We start from the raw sequence: 14,870 nt of genomic DNA, 5'->3' as shown, positions 1-14,870 counted from the left end.
CACATTTCCCTTCTCAATAGGCTTTCGACCATGTGCTCAGATTTGAAGGAGTTATTCCAGGGAAGAGAAAAATGAAAGCCCTGCACAACATGCACTACACTGCTAGATAGCACTTAAAAAGTGACCCATATTCTTTGTTATCTTTCATTAACCATAATTTTGACTGCTGCATCTCCTCAAGATACACTGATGCTAAAGTGTGGCTTTTTTTTAAAAAACAACCCTAAGGCCACAAGCTCCCCATTCTGTATTTGTACTTTTTTAAAAACTAAGATCACAGTAAGATTTCAGATTTTTTTTTGTGTAGATGTGCATATAGATATCATTTATTGATAGTTTTCTTGTTAGATGAAGAATATTTACTGTAACTTTGTAGCCCACAGATTAAACACTTGAAATCCAAGGATCCCTCAGGTATACCAGTGAAAAGCAGGCTTCATTGAAAAAGCAACACCCAGGACCATTTAAAATGAACCATTTATTAAATCAAACTGTTATTTTAACAGTTACATAAGTTACACAGCATGTTTAAGTCAAAAGATTTCACAAGGAAAAGAAAAATTAAACTTGTAATTATGCAGGCAAAAATAGTACCACACAATATGTACCTGGGAGGGAAGAAGGGAAGGGGAAACTCTAAACATTCAAATAAGGCCATAATTATTTAAAAACAACAATAAAACAATAATAACCCCCCCCAAAGATCCATTTTCTTTTCAGTGTGTTCAGTGCTGCTAACTATATGTACGTTTAGTGTACAGGTGTAATCGAGGCAGTGATATCTTGACAGCTAGGTTTAATCTTTTAAAACACTATCAGAAGTGGAATAAGGCTCATTAGTACATACAGTTGCCCTTGGAATGTCAATCTCAGTTGCCTTCATCAACTTAAAATTCACAAAGTGCACAGTTAAGATATGCCAAAAAATTTAAACTGCTACTCTACCAACAGCTGCCCATGCTTAATACTTAGTGGTCTATTGGAACAAAGTATGTTCCTTCAAAAAAGATGTGTAAGAAAAGCCACTGTAAAACATTTAGTTTCAAAGATGCACTAGGAGCTTTTTGTAAACTGAAAAGTAGAAAAACATGGATTAATAATGTAAAGAAAAGAATACAAAAAACACTAGAAATGACCATCAAACTTCCAAAGAACAAGCACCACAATGGACATTAGCATTCAATTTTGCAGTGTACAGCAATGTAATAATTTTACTCCAGCCAATCTACTTCATCAAATTCTGAATCATCTTCTGAATCACTGTATTCCACAGCAATGCGACGAGAGAGTATAGTAGCAACATCATTCTCAATGCGCTCATGTTTAGCTTCTTGTTCACGTTGCTCTTCAACTTTGCGTAGCTGAATACCTAAAGAACATCAAATCACAAACATGTTATTCTCCTCCTTTATCACTGTAAAGACATTTAGGTCATGATTCACAAAATGCTTCGCAAGCAAAAACGAAGACTGAGGACACTGTCCTCCTCAGATAGAAACTCTTTCATCAAGTTTTTAAAGAGGGGAATGTCAGAATTGCAGTGGCAGACCAGATCAAGAGCCCTTCTGCTATAATATTGTGGTTCTGATTTCCCATTAAAAATACACCTACATTTTTAGTACCTCTTTAAGTGATTAAGCCATTTTGCTATTTGCATTTCCATACACTTTTTATACTCCCTCTTAATGATCTCAATTAAGAGTTAGAGCTATTTTGAGGATCCCAACAAGACAGGACCTCTTGTAACCCAGTTTTCATCATGTAATGGTCCGTTTTGAGATAACGTATTACTTAAAGATCAAACACAATGGAGAACTAATACATACCAACAGTATGAGAAAGTTAAATCCACTAACTTAGTTACTGACACGACAGACATCATATATTTTGGTTTTGCACTCACAACATCCCAGACTGACACAGACTAAATATGACCTACATCCTATACTTAATATTCCCCATTGTCAACTGGCAGATAACCCAAGCACAGGACCTGAGGTTGAATTTAAGCAGTGGTAACTCAAGCTGTTGTTTCTTGGGTATGACTTGGTCAAAAGTGTTTTAAGCAGTCACGTAAATTAAACCAGCAGGCTCTCCTTTCTTAGTTTTTTTTTTTTTTTTTTGCTGACATTCTCTACAAATGTTCATTCACCCTGTTGTACTCAACTGTTGTTGACACATACTCCACCATCAGGTAGCAGCACTCATGGTGCAGTGGGGATTTTTCTGGCCATGGGCACGTTAAGCTGAAAGGTACAGCTTGCACAGAGCTCCTCACTAGACCATCAGTAAAACACTGCCCTGCAGCTCCACTGTTCACTTGCACTCTGCCAGTGGGCACCTTGCAATGCAAAGGCTGCTTCACTGCTGCGCTGAGACGTGTTGAGATTAGATACTAAACAGCTTTAAGTCTTCAGCAACAATTTCTGAATGTCATTTATATGTTGTTGTCATACAGTGACATACGATCAAAATTCCAATGCCAATCTTTTCTGCTTTTATCTAATAGTCTGAGGAAAAACAATGTTTTTGTCTCCTACACAATCTGTAGGTTATCAGAAACAACTACATTTTCAAGCAAACAGAAATGAAAAGATAATCTCCACACATCATTGACAAACAGATGTACTCTTTTTTTTTTTAAATTAACTTCCACAAATAATCAGTTATGCCATCCAAACTAAACATCTGATAAGTGCAATTACAAATTAAAAAAAATCTGTCTACTTTGCAATGCATATGCTGTAGAGAATAGAAGTCAGGAACAGATTCAGGAGGCATTCCTTTAATTTCTTACACATGTGAAATATCCAATCTCTCAAGGCTAATGTGTACTTAGCAAGTTTCTGAGACAGTTATTTTTGCCCCTTAATAGCCAAACATTACCTTTCCGTATTGCTTCCAGCAGAACGCTTCTAGCATCACTGATGACAGGAAGAGTTGAAGGATGGCGTTTGGGTTCAGGAGCAGGAATAACTTGGGATGGTGGAGATGGAGGCATTAGGGGTGCATGGGGGCCAGGGACAATGGTTGTGGGAGGAGGGTGAAGAACGGGAGGAGGGTGAGAAAGGTTTGCAACTGTGACAGGGGAGGAGGGTCGAATGCCCGGAGGTGGCAAGGGAGGAGGTGGGGGTGGTGGAGGAAGTCCCTGTACTTCAGCTTGTGGAGGAACTGGGTGAACAGGTACAGTTTCACACACTTGGGCAGCTCTGGTGACAGGGGGAGAGGGTTGTGCTATGGGAGGAGCAACTGGAGGTGGAGCTGGATGTAGAACTCCAGGAGCTATCTGGAGAGGAGCTGGTGGAGGTGGCACAGCTGGGGCCTGCAGAGCAGCTGTGGGAGGGGGTGGTGGGGGTGGGACTGGGGGTGGAGGGGTGGAAGTCATTGCAGCTCTTAATGATGAAGTTGACAAAGCAGATGGAAGAGGTGGTGGTGGTGGAGGAGGAGGAGTGGGGCTCACAAACACTGGTGTTCTGCCTGTTGCTGGTGACTGAGGACGATTTTCTACCAAGCCAGGAGTAGAACTGCAACATCCAATAACAGAACAAAGTCATTAGAGAGTGGAAAAAATAGCAACAGATTCACTTCTGCAACTTAAGAACACTGAACCCCGGGCATTAAAGAGCATTATGTACTGTGATGATTTCAAGGTATTCATTCATATCTCACATACAAGGAAATATAATTTGCAGTATGGGGTATGTATCAGTTTTCCAACAGACCTCTGCTCACGTTCAGCTACTAACCAAATTTGTGTTCTTACACAAACCTGCATCTTTATCAAAGGTTTCCTATACTAGTATAATTCTTCCCTGTCGTCCCTAAGTAGATCCAAATTATTTTTCTGAAGTAAGGGAACTAGCAGTTGATTAACTGCTTTGATTCACAGAACTTTAAAAACAAAACAAAACAGTACCAACAAGGACAATTCAGATTTGAAATACATGTTTAAAGCGTGATAGCAAAATGAGTGAGGCTAATATCAAAGGTCATCAACTCTATGTACAGAGAGGTACCGTTATATGCTAGGTGAATGCATAGGATGCTAGGTGAATGCATAGGTGCAATGCATAGGTGAACTGAAGAAAACAGAAGGAAACAGTAAAATTACTTTCCTGAAAGACCACAGAGTATTTCTTTCAGCTGTTGTGGAAAATTAATCTAAAGAGTTATGCATTTTTGTCTATGATCCCCTAAACAGTATAAAGTCATTCTTTTCAAGAGACTACCATCTTGCTCATGTAACAACTGTATTTGAATTAACCATCCTCTATTCCAACTTGTATGTACTCGAGCATAATATAAGATTTTGGGTTTAAAACAACAGGGGAGTGACAACCAAAGCCTCACTCTAGAAAATATTCTAAATACGCATCCACTTCTGGAAAGGCAGAGATATAGAAAATAAAATCACTTCGGGGTGGTGGGAGGAAGCACTTGCAATTTAGCAAATAGGATGAATATATAGCTTTGACAGGTGACTGTCTTACTGTGATATATTCTTCCTTTCATGTACGCTGAAACACAGTTCAGTTGTACAAATTTCCAAAACTCCAAAGCTACGTCCTGAGATGCCAACATATTTCACAGGAACATTTTCCATACAGTTATTTGTCCTGCCATTTAACTCCGAAGGCAACACAACTGCAGTATTAATGGCAAGATGAGGCCTAACTCCACAATGGCACCCTACAGGATTTAGATGCTGGCCTTCTGTCCAGCTCCTGTGTGCCCTTGATGCTGCAGACACGTCGGGGCTGTGGAACGGCACAGCCCCCAGGACATGTGTACTGCTTGGGCAGCATGGAAATCATACAAACGATGAGAGCTGGAAAACTAAAACGCCTCAATAAACTTGCTTGACTGCTTTGTACCTAACACAAGGAGGCACAGGTTTCACATCTCCTGCTCCGTGCATTGGAGGTGGCGGCGGTGGTTCGTGTGGTCTGACCAACACTCGCTCCTCAGCTCTGTTCAGAAGTTCAGACATCTGGCTATAGGGTAATGCAGAAAGTGAATATGATCCATCCATATGGTCCACATATGCTTGAGATCTGTAGAAAAACAGTGAAAAATGATCCAATTTAGCCTTCAGTAAGTATTGGTGCCCTCAGCTACTGTTCTATACTTCGGTTTGATTTCTGAATACAAGTATCTTCTCTGCACTAGGGTTGCATGTATTGTACATCATGGCTTTTCAGTAATTCATCCCACTTTCTCTGTCATTGCTTCTGGCAGTTCAAGGGTTTGATTATGACAGGTATATCACATAGTTTCTACAGCATGTGTGTGACCTTAGTGTTTATTAGTCACATTATATAGTGATAGCAATGCAATCAGAACTACTACTCTTTTATAAATCATGAAACATCCATCGATGTTAGAATGGTCGAATTTACAACTGAATAATTTAGCTAAACTTCTGTCAGAGGATCTATATTCCAATACATACAGAGATCTCACTACTTTAATAGACATAAGATTTGATAAATATCTGTTATTGAGTAGTAGCAATAAATAAAGATGATTCAACTTAGTTGTTAATGACAACTTTAGATACACCTCAAGGACTCAATCAGGAAATTTTAATTAACTACTCAATTACATATTTTTTTTTAATCTCTATTAAATTCACAAAAGTGTTTGCAGAACATTTTCCAATAAGTAGAGCAATACTCTACATTTCCACATACTGCACTGTAGTATTTAAGCCTATTAAATTCCTAAGGGGTGAAGTTTCTACTCCATTATTCCAAAGCCCAGTGCTATTCTGTATCTGAACAACATGCTCTGCACATGCAGTGCTCCCAACCACTTCAGTGTTATTCAGAATTGCATTACTGGTAATGAGATAATCAAGGTTTAGGGCAGGATCCTGGATATAAAAGGATACCACCAACAAGTGTGTCTGAAGTGGAATCCAACGTACAACACAACAGAAGGGCAGAAGGAAAGCAGATGTTTCTGCCAATGACTTGACACAGCACTTTACAGAGATACTATACAGCTGTTCCTAGAGATATGCTAAGCACCATAACTTAAGCTGTACCCCAACTGAGTGAAATGCACTGAAACCATTTTCACATTCTGAACTAAGTTTTCAATGAGCAGGTTTTTCCATTTTTCAGACAGCAAACACCCTCTCCTAGAGGGTATTATTCACCATCACTACTGAATTTGTTTGAAGGCCTTACAAAGCTAAACAAAATACTCTCTTACAGTGCACTTTGGGCAAGAGAAGGACGGGGGAAAAAATTTAACTTTTCTGGAGGACAATGAATACTTTCGAATTTAAAAAAACAAAACAAACAAAAAAACCCAGGAAAACCATACCCCAAATCTCCTAATATTAATCATCAGCCCTCTTTGCTATCAGATGTTTCCTGGCTGGTAAAATGGACTTGGTTTTGCACAAACACCAGAAGCATAAACACAGCAGGTGTTTCCCATGTGAAATGATACTTTTAGCCACCAGCAAATACGTGCTGTGAAATGAGAATTCAACAGGTTGGATTTTGTAATAGGCTATAACCAGAAATGTCAATCAAATCTTGGACTTGTTCAAGAGTAAAGAGAAGCTCAGCATTCTCATTTGAGTTCCAAGTGGACATTTGTTCCTATCACACCCAACATATAGTCTTGGCAGTGTCTGCTTAAGAAAAATCAAGAGACTGGAATAATAGGGATTCTATAGGTCAAGACCAGAGGAATGTAGTGCTGCACGTGGGTGTAAGCTTGCAGCAGTGACACCACATCTTCTTCAAGCTGCAGATGACAACAATATCCCCACGGATACCATGAGGATTCACACTACTCTTGAAAATAACATAATAACTACTCCTTTAAGAACACACTAAGTATTTAAAAACTGAGTTTTGATTAAGCTAAGTCAATGATTTCCAGTGCATTTCAAGAATAGCAGTAGCATCTCATCACTGACCATTTCTCAAGCATGTTCGCTGTGCAGTTCGGATATACATAATAAAGGATAGAAAGAATAAATCAAGGAACCTTGATTCAAAATGTGAAGCTGGGCCATTTGCAACTTCAATGTGTTTATGTAAGAGGTTAGCATCATCTTCTGCAAGTTCTGGACCTTGGGCTAACTTCTGCCACTCTCTCCGTCTGTCATGAGGTGCCCTTGGCACTTTTTCCGGTTCGTGAGGACGATCCAGATTTTTCTGCTGTAGGAGAGTTGTGCAAACAAAATTGACAACTTAGACAGTGTTTTTTAACTAGTTGCATATAAACATCAGCCACCAAATAATGGAAAACAATCCCAATTCAAGTGCAAGAAAAATTTACTTTCAGGCTAAAGATATGTAAACCAAAGACTTGTAAGAGCCAGAAACTTCAGTCTAGTGGATAAGTAGCTGAATAATACAGAGAAAAATAACTGTATAAGTAGCTTTTTATTCTAAGTCTGAAATAAAGTTATGAATTTCGCACATATTTACTCTCTCTATTATGTATGAAATACACAGAATAATGGTGAAACAAAAAAGCACTACCTTTCGCAAAAGCGCTTGTTCAATTTAAAGAAAATTATAAGCAAAGTGCTTTTTTCCTACTACTTGCTTTCTAATTTAGAGTAAATATATCTATTGGAACGTCATTCAAGCCTTTTCACCTGTAAGATTGTAAAAAACTTTTATTACAAATAAATATTCAAGTAAAATTCTTTATTCTTGGTGTATTCCTCTTCGTTGAGTCATTGTTAGTATACTTCAAAGTTTTGACAAACCTGATGTTGCTTTTACTAAGACTAAAACATGAAAGCTTTAGATTCTTCTATATTATTTTACTCCTCCTCCTCCTATTATTATTACTATTTAGTTATTCGTTAAAGTTGATGGAATTGAATTACTACAAGTAGTTTTAGTTGAATAAAGATGACTCTGTAAAGTTTAGATTGTTATTCAAGTACCATATCTGCAAGCAAAGCCCTTTCAGGAAAAAACAACCAGAAGCTCTATAAAGTTAACATACATACCTTCTGCTTCCTCTTTTCCTTTCTTTTGTCCTCGGTGTCCTGCAACATTTTTTCCTTCCACAGATCAAAGAAATATGAAGGATTGGTATAGAACTTCAAACCCTCTTTTCCATCATCCCTGAAATACAATGACACAAAATGGGCATGGTATTTATTTGACAACATCTGAATCCAAATATTAAGACAAAAGAAAGGCATATTAAGGAACACTCAGTATCTCAGACTCTGAAATATTTTACTGAGGAACATAAAAGAGATGATCATTGACCTCCTGTGCCATCAGTCTTTACTGTCTTTCCTGGCATCCAAGGTCCTAATTTTAGAAAGGTAACTTGAATGCAAGCTGTAGACAAATAAAGAGTATCATAAATCAGAAAACTCCCGCTCCAATGACTCAAATCTTTCTCTTAAAATATTGAGCAAAATTGTGTGGCTGCTTGTGTTCAGCTACTGATTCAAACTGACTCTGGGACAGTGAACAACATTCACAGCATCACAGAATATTCTGAGTTGGAAGAGACCCGCAAGTCCTACTCTTAATGAATGGCCATACAGGGATCAAACCCACAACCTTGGTGTTAATAGCACCAGGTTCTAATCAACTGATTTCCATTAAAGACCTTTCTTTCTACATATTTAACTGTTTATTTTCTTCACTTCTCATCCAAGAACATTACACAGTTTACTAAATACAGGGAATAAAAATGGCTTTTTCTTAACATTGTTACACTGCATTAAAATTTTAGTAAAATGGAGTAAAGTTTTAATGCTTATAATGTCTTCTGCTGCCTTCATTCCTCCAGCAGCTTCACAATTTTCTAGTCTGGCTCCTTAAATATTCAAGTGCTACTCACCATGAGCAAGGTGCGTGGATATAGCCACTCTATTACATAAAATAAGCCAGAAATTGGTTTTGATTAATTTTATGTTACCAACCTGTAAGGGGTGAGAATGTTAAGTGGAGGAGGCTGTTCACAAATATCATAAGTTTCTTGCAAAGGAATAGGCAGAGTTTTGCGGTCAAACAGCTGTTGATCTTGAATTGTGGAACTCCGGAAAGCTTTTCTCATTGTAATGTCCTGCAGTGACACTGAAAAGGGATATTGCCATTTAAAAGAAAAATCCCAAATATATTTGATTTGGATTAATCTGGAATTGCTTAATGTTGGTTAAAAAATAAATATTAGGCATTACTACTTACATCTTAGGCATTTTACAGCAAATATAAATTCATCTAGCACTACTATCGTGGCAAGGTACTGTCAGACTACGTGAAAAACATGTTTGTAATGTTCTACCACATTATCCTCTATTTGGCTTCACAGGACATTTTTCTCACCTGGATAGATATCAGAACTCTGTCTCTCCTAAGTAGTTCAACAAGTTGCTTACTGTAACTATAAAATACCATCTGATAGTTCAGAAGTACCTAATAACATTTACCAACTCCATTTCACAATCCTTTTTGTACTAAAAACTACTCTCTCTCTCTCAGTATGGATTTTATCTTTATGCCATCAGCAAGCCAAACTTTGCATTCCTTGCATGTATGCAGCAGTTCCACTAAAGGGCCACTGAGATGCCAAACCACTTATGCTAGTGAGATCAATGAGTTTTAATGGGAGGTGATTCTATGTTCCAACACATGAAACTAGTCAAATGATGTTTTTTAATCTGTTTAACTGAGAAGACTTCTCTGTTTAATTTAGGCAAACCACTGACTTTTTTAACACATTAGTTAGGAATAATCAATTATCTTTATGTAAGACTCGAAGGAAAACAACACAAGAACACAACAGATTAAACAGTGATTTCAAATATTTTACCTACTCCTGTTAAACCCCACATATCTTTTTCTATTTCAAAATCATTAAAATTTAGATAAAGATTAATGGAAAAGTGACCACAACTGATAAGCTTTGCACTTTTAAGTCTGGAAACAGTATACCTATTTAGTCTCATATTTCTTTCCCTCCCTGATCTTCGGTTACTACATCTCTGAAGTCTAAGTGTATCTCAAAGCTAACTTTGCAGCCAGCATTAGACTTCCACTAGATAAAGCAGCAGATCTTTCCACTGGTTTGGGTTCTTTTTTTTAAAAATCACAAACAATACTGAAAACAGTTTTAAGACATACTAGCAAAGAGAGTATTTTCAGCACATGCATTTTATCTATAAATAATTATGTTTATTTTATAGAAACAGGTTGATAGTAGTGTCCCTTTACGCAAAATGAGAAGACATCTTTTCCCCCACCCCCTCCATATCACTAGGGTCTTTGGCAACAATTTTTTGAAAATATTTGTTTAAGTTGAAAACTGCATTTTTACTCTGGTTCCTGTAACACACAGAAGTGTACACATACATATGTACACACACACACGCAGAGACCTGGATTTCTGTTCTATGATCGAAAAGGGGCAGAAGGCAGGACTTTTTTCTGGAGGGCTTGCAATTCTGCAGTGTTCTGTCTTCTTACCTAAGCATACTGACAGCATCCATTGTGAGGCTAAAGACAGGACTTATCTGATTCTCAGCTTGGCTTTTGAAGTTTATTACAGTTGGCAAGGTTGTGTATTCCTGGAGAAGTTTTTTCCTTTTTACCCTTAGGTTCTAATTCATCACAGTGTCTTTTATTCTTTTTAATACCTTTAATTAGCTGCTCAGAAGTCTTTTTAAGAGCATGAAAGAAGTATTATAATGTATGAATGTCAGCTGGGCATCTCAATTTCTGTAGGTATTTTTGCATTCATAAATAACCCTATATATTTTGTACCTGTCATGAATTACAAGTTGTTATTTGCTGGCAAAATTTCACTGTGGTTTACCTCATTTAAAACTTAAGTCTTAGATTCTTTTATACTTCAGCTACTTTTCCTTTGGGTTATTTGTTATACAAATCACACCAAATGTACTTGTTCAGAGGTGCTTGACAATCCTGCAAGTTTTTTAACTGTCACTTATTGGAGACTTTTCCAACAAAAGCTAAAACTTAGTATACTTTCCTCTGAACCTGTGCGCATTCTGAAGACAATTAAGTAAATTAATTTATTCCAATAAATAAATACAGTTCTTCGGTTTAATATTAAAATGCTCACAGAGCACACTGTTCTCTAAACTATTAGCATTCCTTAATCTCTTCAATGAGCAAATTACAGCCAGTCTAGTTCATAATTTCCATTTTCTTGCTTAAAACTCCACTTTTTGTAAACATGTTCAAGGGGTAACACGCCTGAGGATAATCAATCATAACAACAATAAGCATAATTACTTTCTAAACCTAATATACACAGTAAAGGTCTTCACAGAAAACATACACTGTAGAATTTCAAGCCACATTTCCTGTGCTGATATCCAGTAACAGGCATTCCCTAAAAAGCATACCATTATTCCAAACAATTGACTACCTTAGGACAACGTTACTCAGGAAATGAAAGGATGTGGCACACAAAACAACTGAGAATCACGACACAGATACAACTTGGCTACATGTAGGGATCAGGTAAATCCCACGTCGCAAGCACAGCATAATCCTGGGCTGTGCACGGTTTGGCTCACAAAGCCGCTTGTTTAGTTTGCCAGCTGGCTAAGAGACAGACACCCTCCTGGCTCACCACCTCAGTGCAGGGATACGTGAAAACCTGGCTGGTCATCCAGCCATTCAGCTTTGGCTGATTGACAAACTGGCACAGCAAGAGGATGGGGTCAGACAAATTGGATGTGTTTATGAATTCAGGTGTGAGAAGAGACAAGGGGCTGAAGGAGGAGATGGAAAAGCTGCAGGCATTTCACTTGATGCTAAATTTGACTTGATGTTAAATTTAAGCTTCCAGTTGCTTAATTCCTAACTAGCACCAAAATCTTTGTATACGCCAACATCCTAAATTTCATAGGAATATATTTGTCTGAAGTCCATCTGCTACACCACTTGTGTTTACTGAATGAATAAAAAATGGGGTCTTAAATAATTTCCTTAAATGCTGAGATATTCACAATTTAATTTAAACATTCATTCAACAATCTAAACAAATGCCTGTTTATTTTTATTGTGCCTGTTGTTTTGATTGTATGAAAAGACATATCAGCCAGTCTAACCTTCTGTATACAACAATATTTTCCACTTAAGTTACAATTATCTGTCAGAAAGCTAAATTGCCAATCGTTTGTACATTTGGTTTTGAAAAAGAGATGTCAGTCCATTTTTACTTGTAATCAACAACAAACTCTAATGCGATACAATAACACATCTGTAATCAATATACTAAATAACATTTTACCTCTAGGTAAGCCTCTCATTAAACTGCAATCCCCAGTCTGTAGTAAAAGTCAAGTATGGAGCACATCAGCATACTGACAGAAAGTTGCTACTTTTAACCTTTCAAATATATTTAATAGTACATTTTACCTCATCAGAAGGAAAAAAGTTACTAGATTTTTTTTTTTATTCATGTACACTCACTCAAATATGTAATTTATGATTAGGTTCTAGGGCAAAAAATACTGGTAAATAAAGGTGAAGGCGGCAAACAAATAAATAACATATTCCTTTTAAAAGCTCACTCTCTTAATGCTTTCTGCAGAATTTGATCTTGACATCTTTCAAGGCCATGAACTTACAGCTGTGACTCCTTGCAGAACTAAATAACTAGGGGAAATTATATACAAAGCAATGGAATCAGTTGCCCACAATTCTCTTTCTCTTTTCAAAATCTTACCCAGCAACTTGAAAAGTGCAGGGAGGAAAGAACAACACTATTGAATGAATATCTTATGAGTAAGTTTCCACTTAAAGATAATTAATTGGGAGGAGGTAGTGCTGTTGAAAATTCTCTTAAGCTAAAGACTTGTTGATTCAGTTCCCAAAGACACTGCAATCTTAAATCTTATGTTTACTTTATTTTTTTCATCTTTTTAATTATTATCCACTTCAACAACGATTAGAATTGCACACATATTAGGTTTCTCTGCCATTAGAGTACTTCTGACTGGTCACTGCAGGTTTAATAGTTGCTGAGAGAGACTACTTCTGTAGATCACACAATATTCTCCTTTGGGCTTGTCCTCCACATATGAAATAGAAATTTTCTGAAATACTGTTTTAAAAAATTGAGTTGAAACAGCTCAAGCTCTTTTTGGAGAGAATGTACGTAGCTTAACTACCACAGGTAAACAAAAAGCAGATGTAAACATTAGTGCAATCATTTTAAGAGGACTTAGAAGCTGCTTTAAATGCAGCATGTAGAACCATGGAGCCCCATGCAGCCTGTTAAGAACCAGCAGCATCAAGCACTGAATCTGCTGTCTCAACAAAACCACCACATTGTTTAACAAATGACATTTTGTCCAGATTTCTCTTTTTATACACAAAATATGCAATATCATGCCCTTATGATGGATTATTAAGCCTTGAACATACTAATTTAAAACTGAACTACTAACTAAATAACCCATAAATTTAATTAAGGGCCTAAGAAAATTAGAAAAGGAGTATGGAGAGCAATTGGGGCTCAGCCCACCGGCACAGATTCTTGAGAGGGAGATACACCCAAATCCAACCTTTTTTGAGTGGAGATGCACAAGGAAAAGTGATCTACTATGCAATTTAATTTAAGAGTCTTTTTCTTTATTTGCCTTTGGGGGTAGAAATTCTAATGAATGAATTGACAATGGTGTTATTCTCCACTTAACATATTACAAGTGGAGATCATGACCAAATTTTCATGTTCTCCTTGTCCTTAACTTTGATTACATTTATACTCAAGTCACCAAGTTCCTCTAGCTTCAAGGCTAGAGACAGCAATCTGCCCCTTAAACTGGGATTTACTACCTTTACCTTATAAGTCACACAGTGGGCTGAGTGTCCTGATTTTAAAGTTGAATGAGTCTCCCGTTTTCATAGTATCCAAAAGCATACAGACCACAAGGAGCTGTTAGGCTGTTTCGGTTTCTATCCAACAAATGCCATCTTTTTTGCTATAGCAAAATGTAAAATCTCTCTTTAGCATTAGTTCAGCTAAACTTCTGAACTACTACCAGTTTAATAGAATTACAGAATTTATATATATTAGAATTTTATATTTATAGAATTCTAAACATTTATAGAATGTCTAGAAAAAAAACCAAGCATGTCCTCAAAGCCTACTGAAAAACAATTCACAACACTGATTCCTTCCCTGAAGTATGCCAGGCTGCTCTCCCATAGGCACTTCTGCCGTTAAGTTGCTTGTAACAGATATGCTACTAAAAAATCAAAAATTTGATACACTGCCCTTTGAGATTAAAATACTGTGGTTTGAGATTTAAATAGAATTAGGTGGCTTATATTTAAAGAGCCACTAAATTGATACCAAAATATTCTGATAAACTCTGAGTTTATGAATTTTGCTTCTGCCCTGATAGTATTTATTTCTGAGTGATACACAACTATTTTCCAATACTTCAATGCACTATACATCAGAGCTGTACTGTGTATCAGCATTTCAAAAAAGAACCACATAAATGCTAAAATACATATTCTTTTAAAAACTGCCAGATTTCTACAGCTGACATTATTTACTTTTAGCAGTGCTTCACACTTAAAGATGTAAATAAATTTAAAACAATGTGATCATTTAAGAAAAATCTATTATTTTACTTGTAAAATTCGCATATATATGGAAAGAGTTAGTAATGTTATTTATAAAGTAAATACTGAAATTAGAGGCCCTGAAAACAGCATATGGGCCTACATTCCAAGTCCAAAGCCCCCTAGTCAGCGCTGAGGGTCAAATGCTTCTGACAGATAAAACCTCCATTCTGAATCAATGGTCTGAACACTTTCAGACTCTTTTCAGCATCAACTGTGTAGTCCAAGACACAGCCATTCAGTCCATCACAC

General features: G+C 36.9%; 1 protein-coding gene across 9 annotated transcripts in view; it reads right to left on the bottom strand.

The window, feature by feature from the left end:
* Positions 1-459: 459 nt before the first annotated feature.
* WASF1 (WASP family member 1) overlaps positions 460-14,870 on the bottom strand; it is an 86,095-nt gene continuing 71,684 nt past the window's right edge. For 8 of the 9 annotated variants that reach the window (XM_051792383.1, XM_051792382.1, XM_051792386.1 and 5 more), the window contains 6 exons: positions 8,930-9,083; positions 7,994-8,111; positions 7,012-7,184; positions 4,875-5,054; positions 2,887-3,524; positions 460-1,369 (listed from right to left, as the gene is read on the bottom strand). In XM_051792383.1, the coding sequence (XP_051648343.1) occupies positions 1,212-1,369; positions 2,887-3,524; positions 4,875-5,054; positions 7,012-7,184; positions 7,994-8,111; positions 8,930-9,083 (1,421 nt within the window). In that variant the 3' untranslated portion in view covers positions 460-1,211. The remainder of the gene's footprint in view (positions 1,370-2,886; positions 3,525-4,874; positions 5,055-7,011; positions 7,185-7,993; positions 8,112-8,929; positions 9,084-14,870) is intronic. The other variant, XM_051792390.1, reaches the window with a different exon arrangement.

The sequence above is a fragment of the Manacus candei genome, unplaced genomic scaffold (assembly GCF_025592945.1).
Source record: "Manacus candei isolate 608988 ecotype Guabito, Panama unplaced genomic scaffold, ASM2559294v1 h1tg000034l, whole genome shotgun sequence".
NCBI classification, from domain to species: domain Eukaryota; kingdom Metazoa; phylum Chordata; class Aves; order Passeriformes; family Pipridae; genus Manacus; species Manacus candei.
The sequence above is the reverse complement of the archived record's forward strand: the minus strand, read 5'-3'. Positions and strand labels throughout refer to the sequence as shown.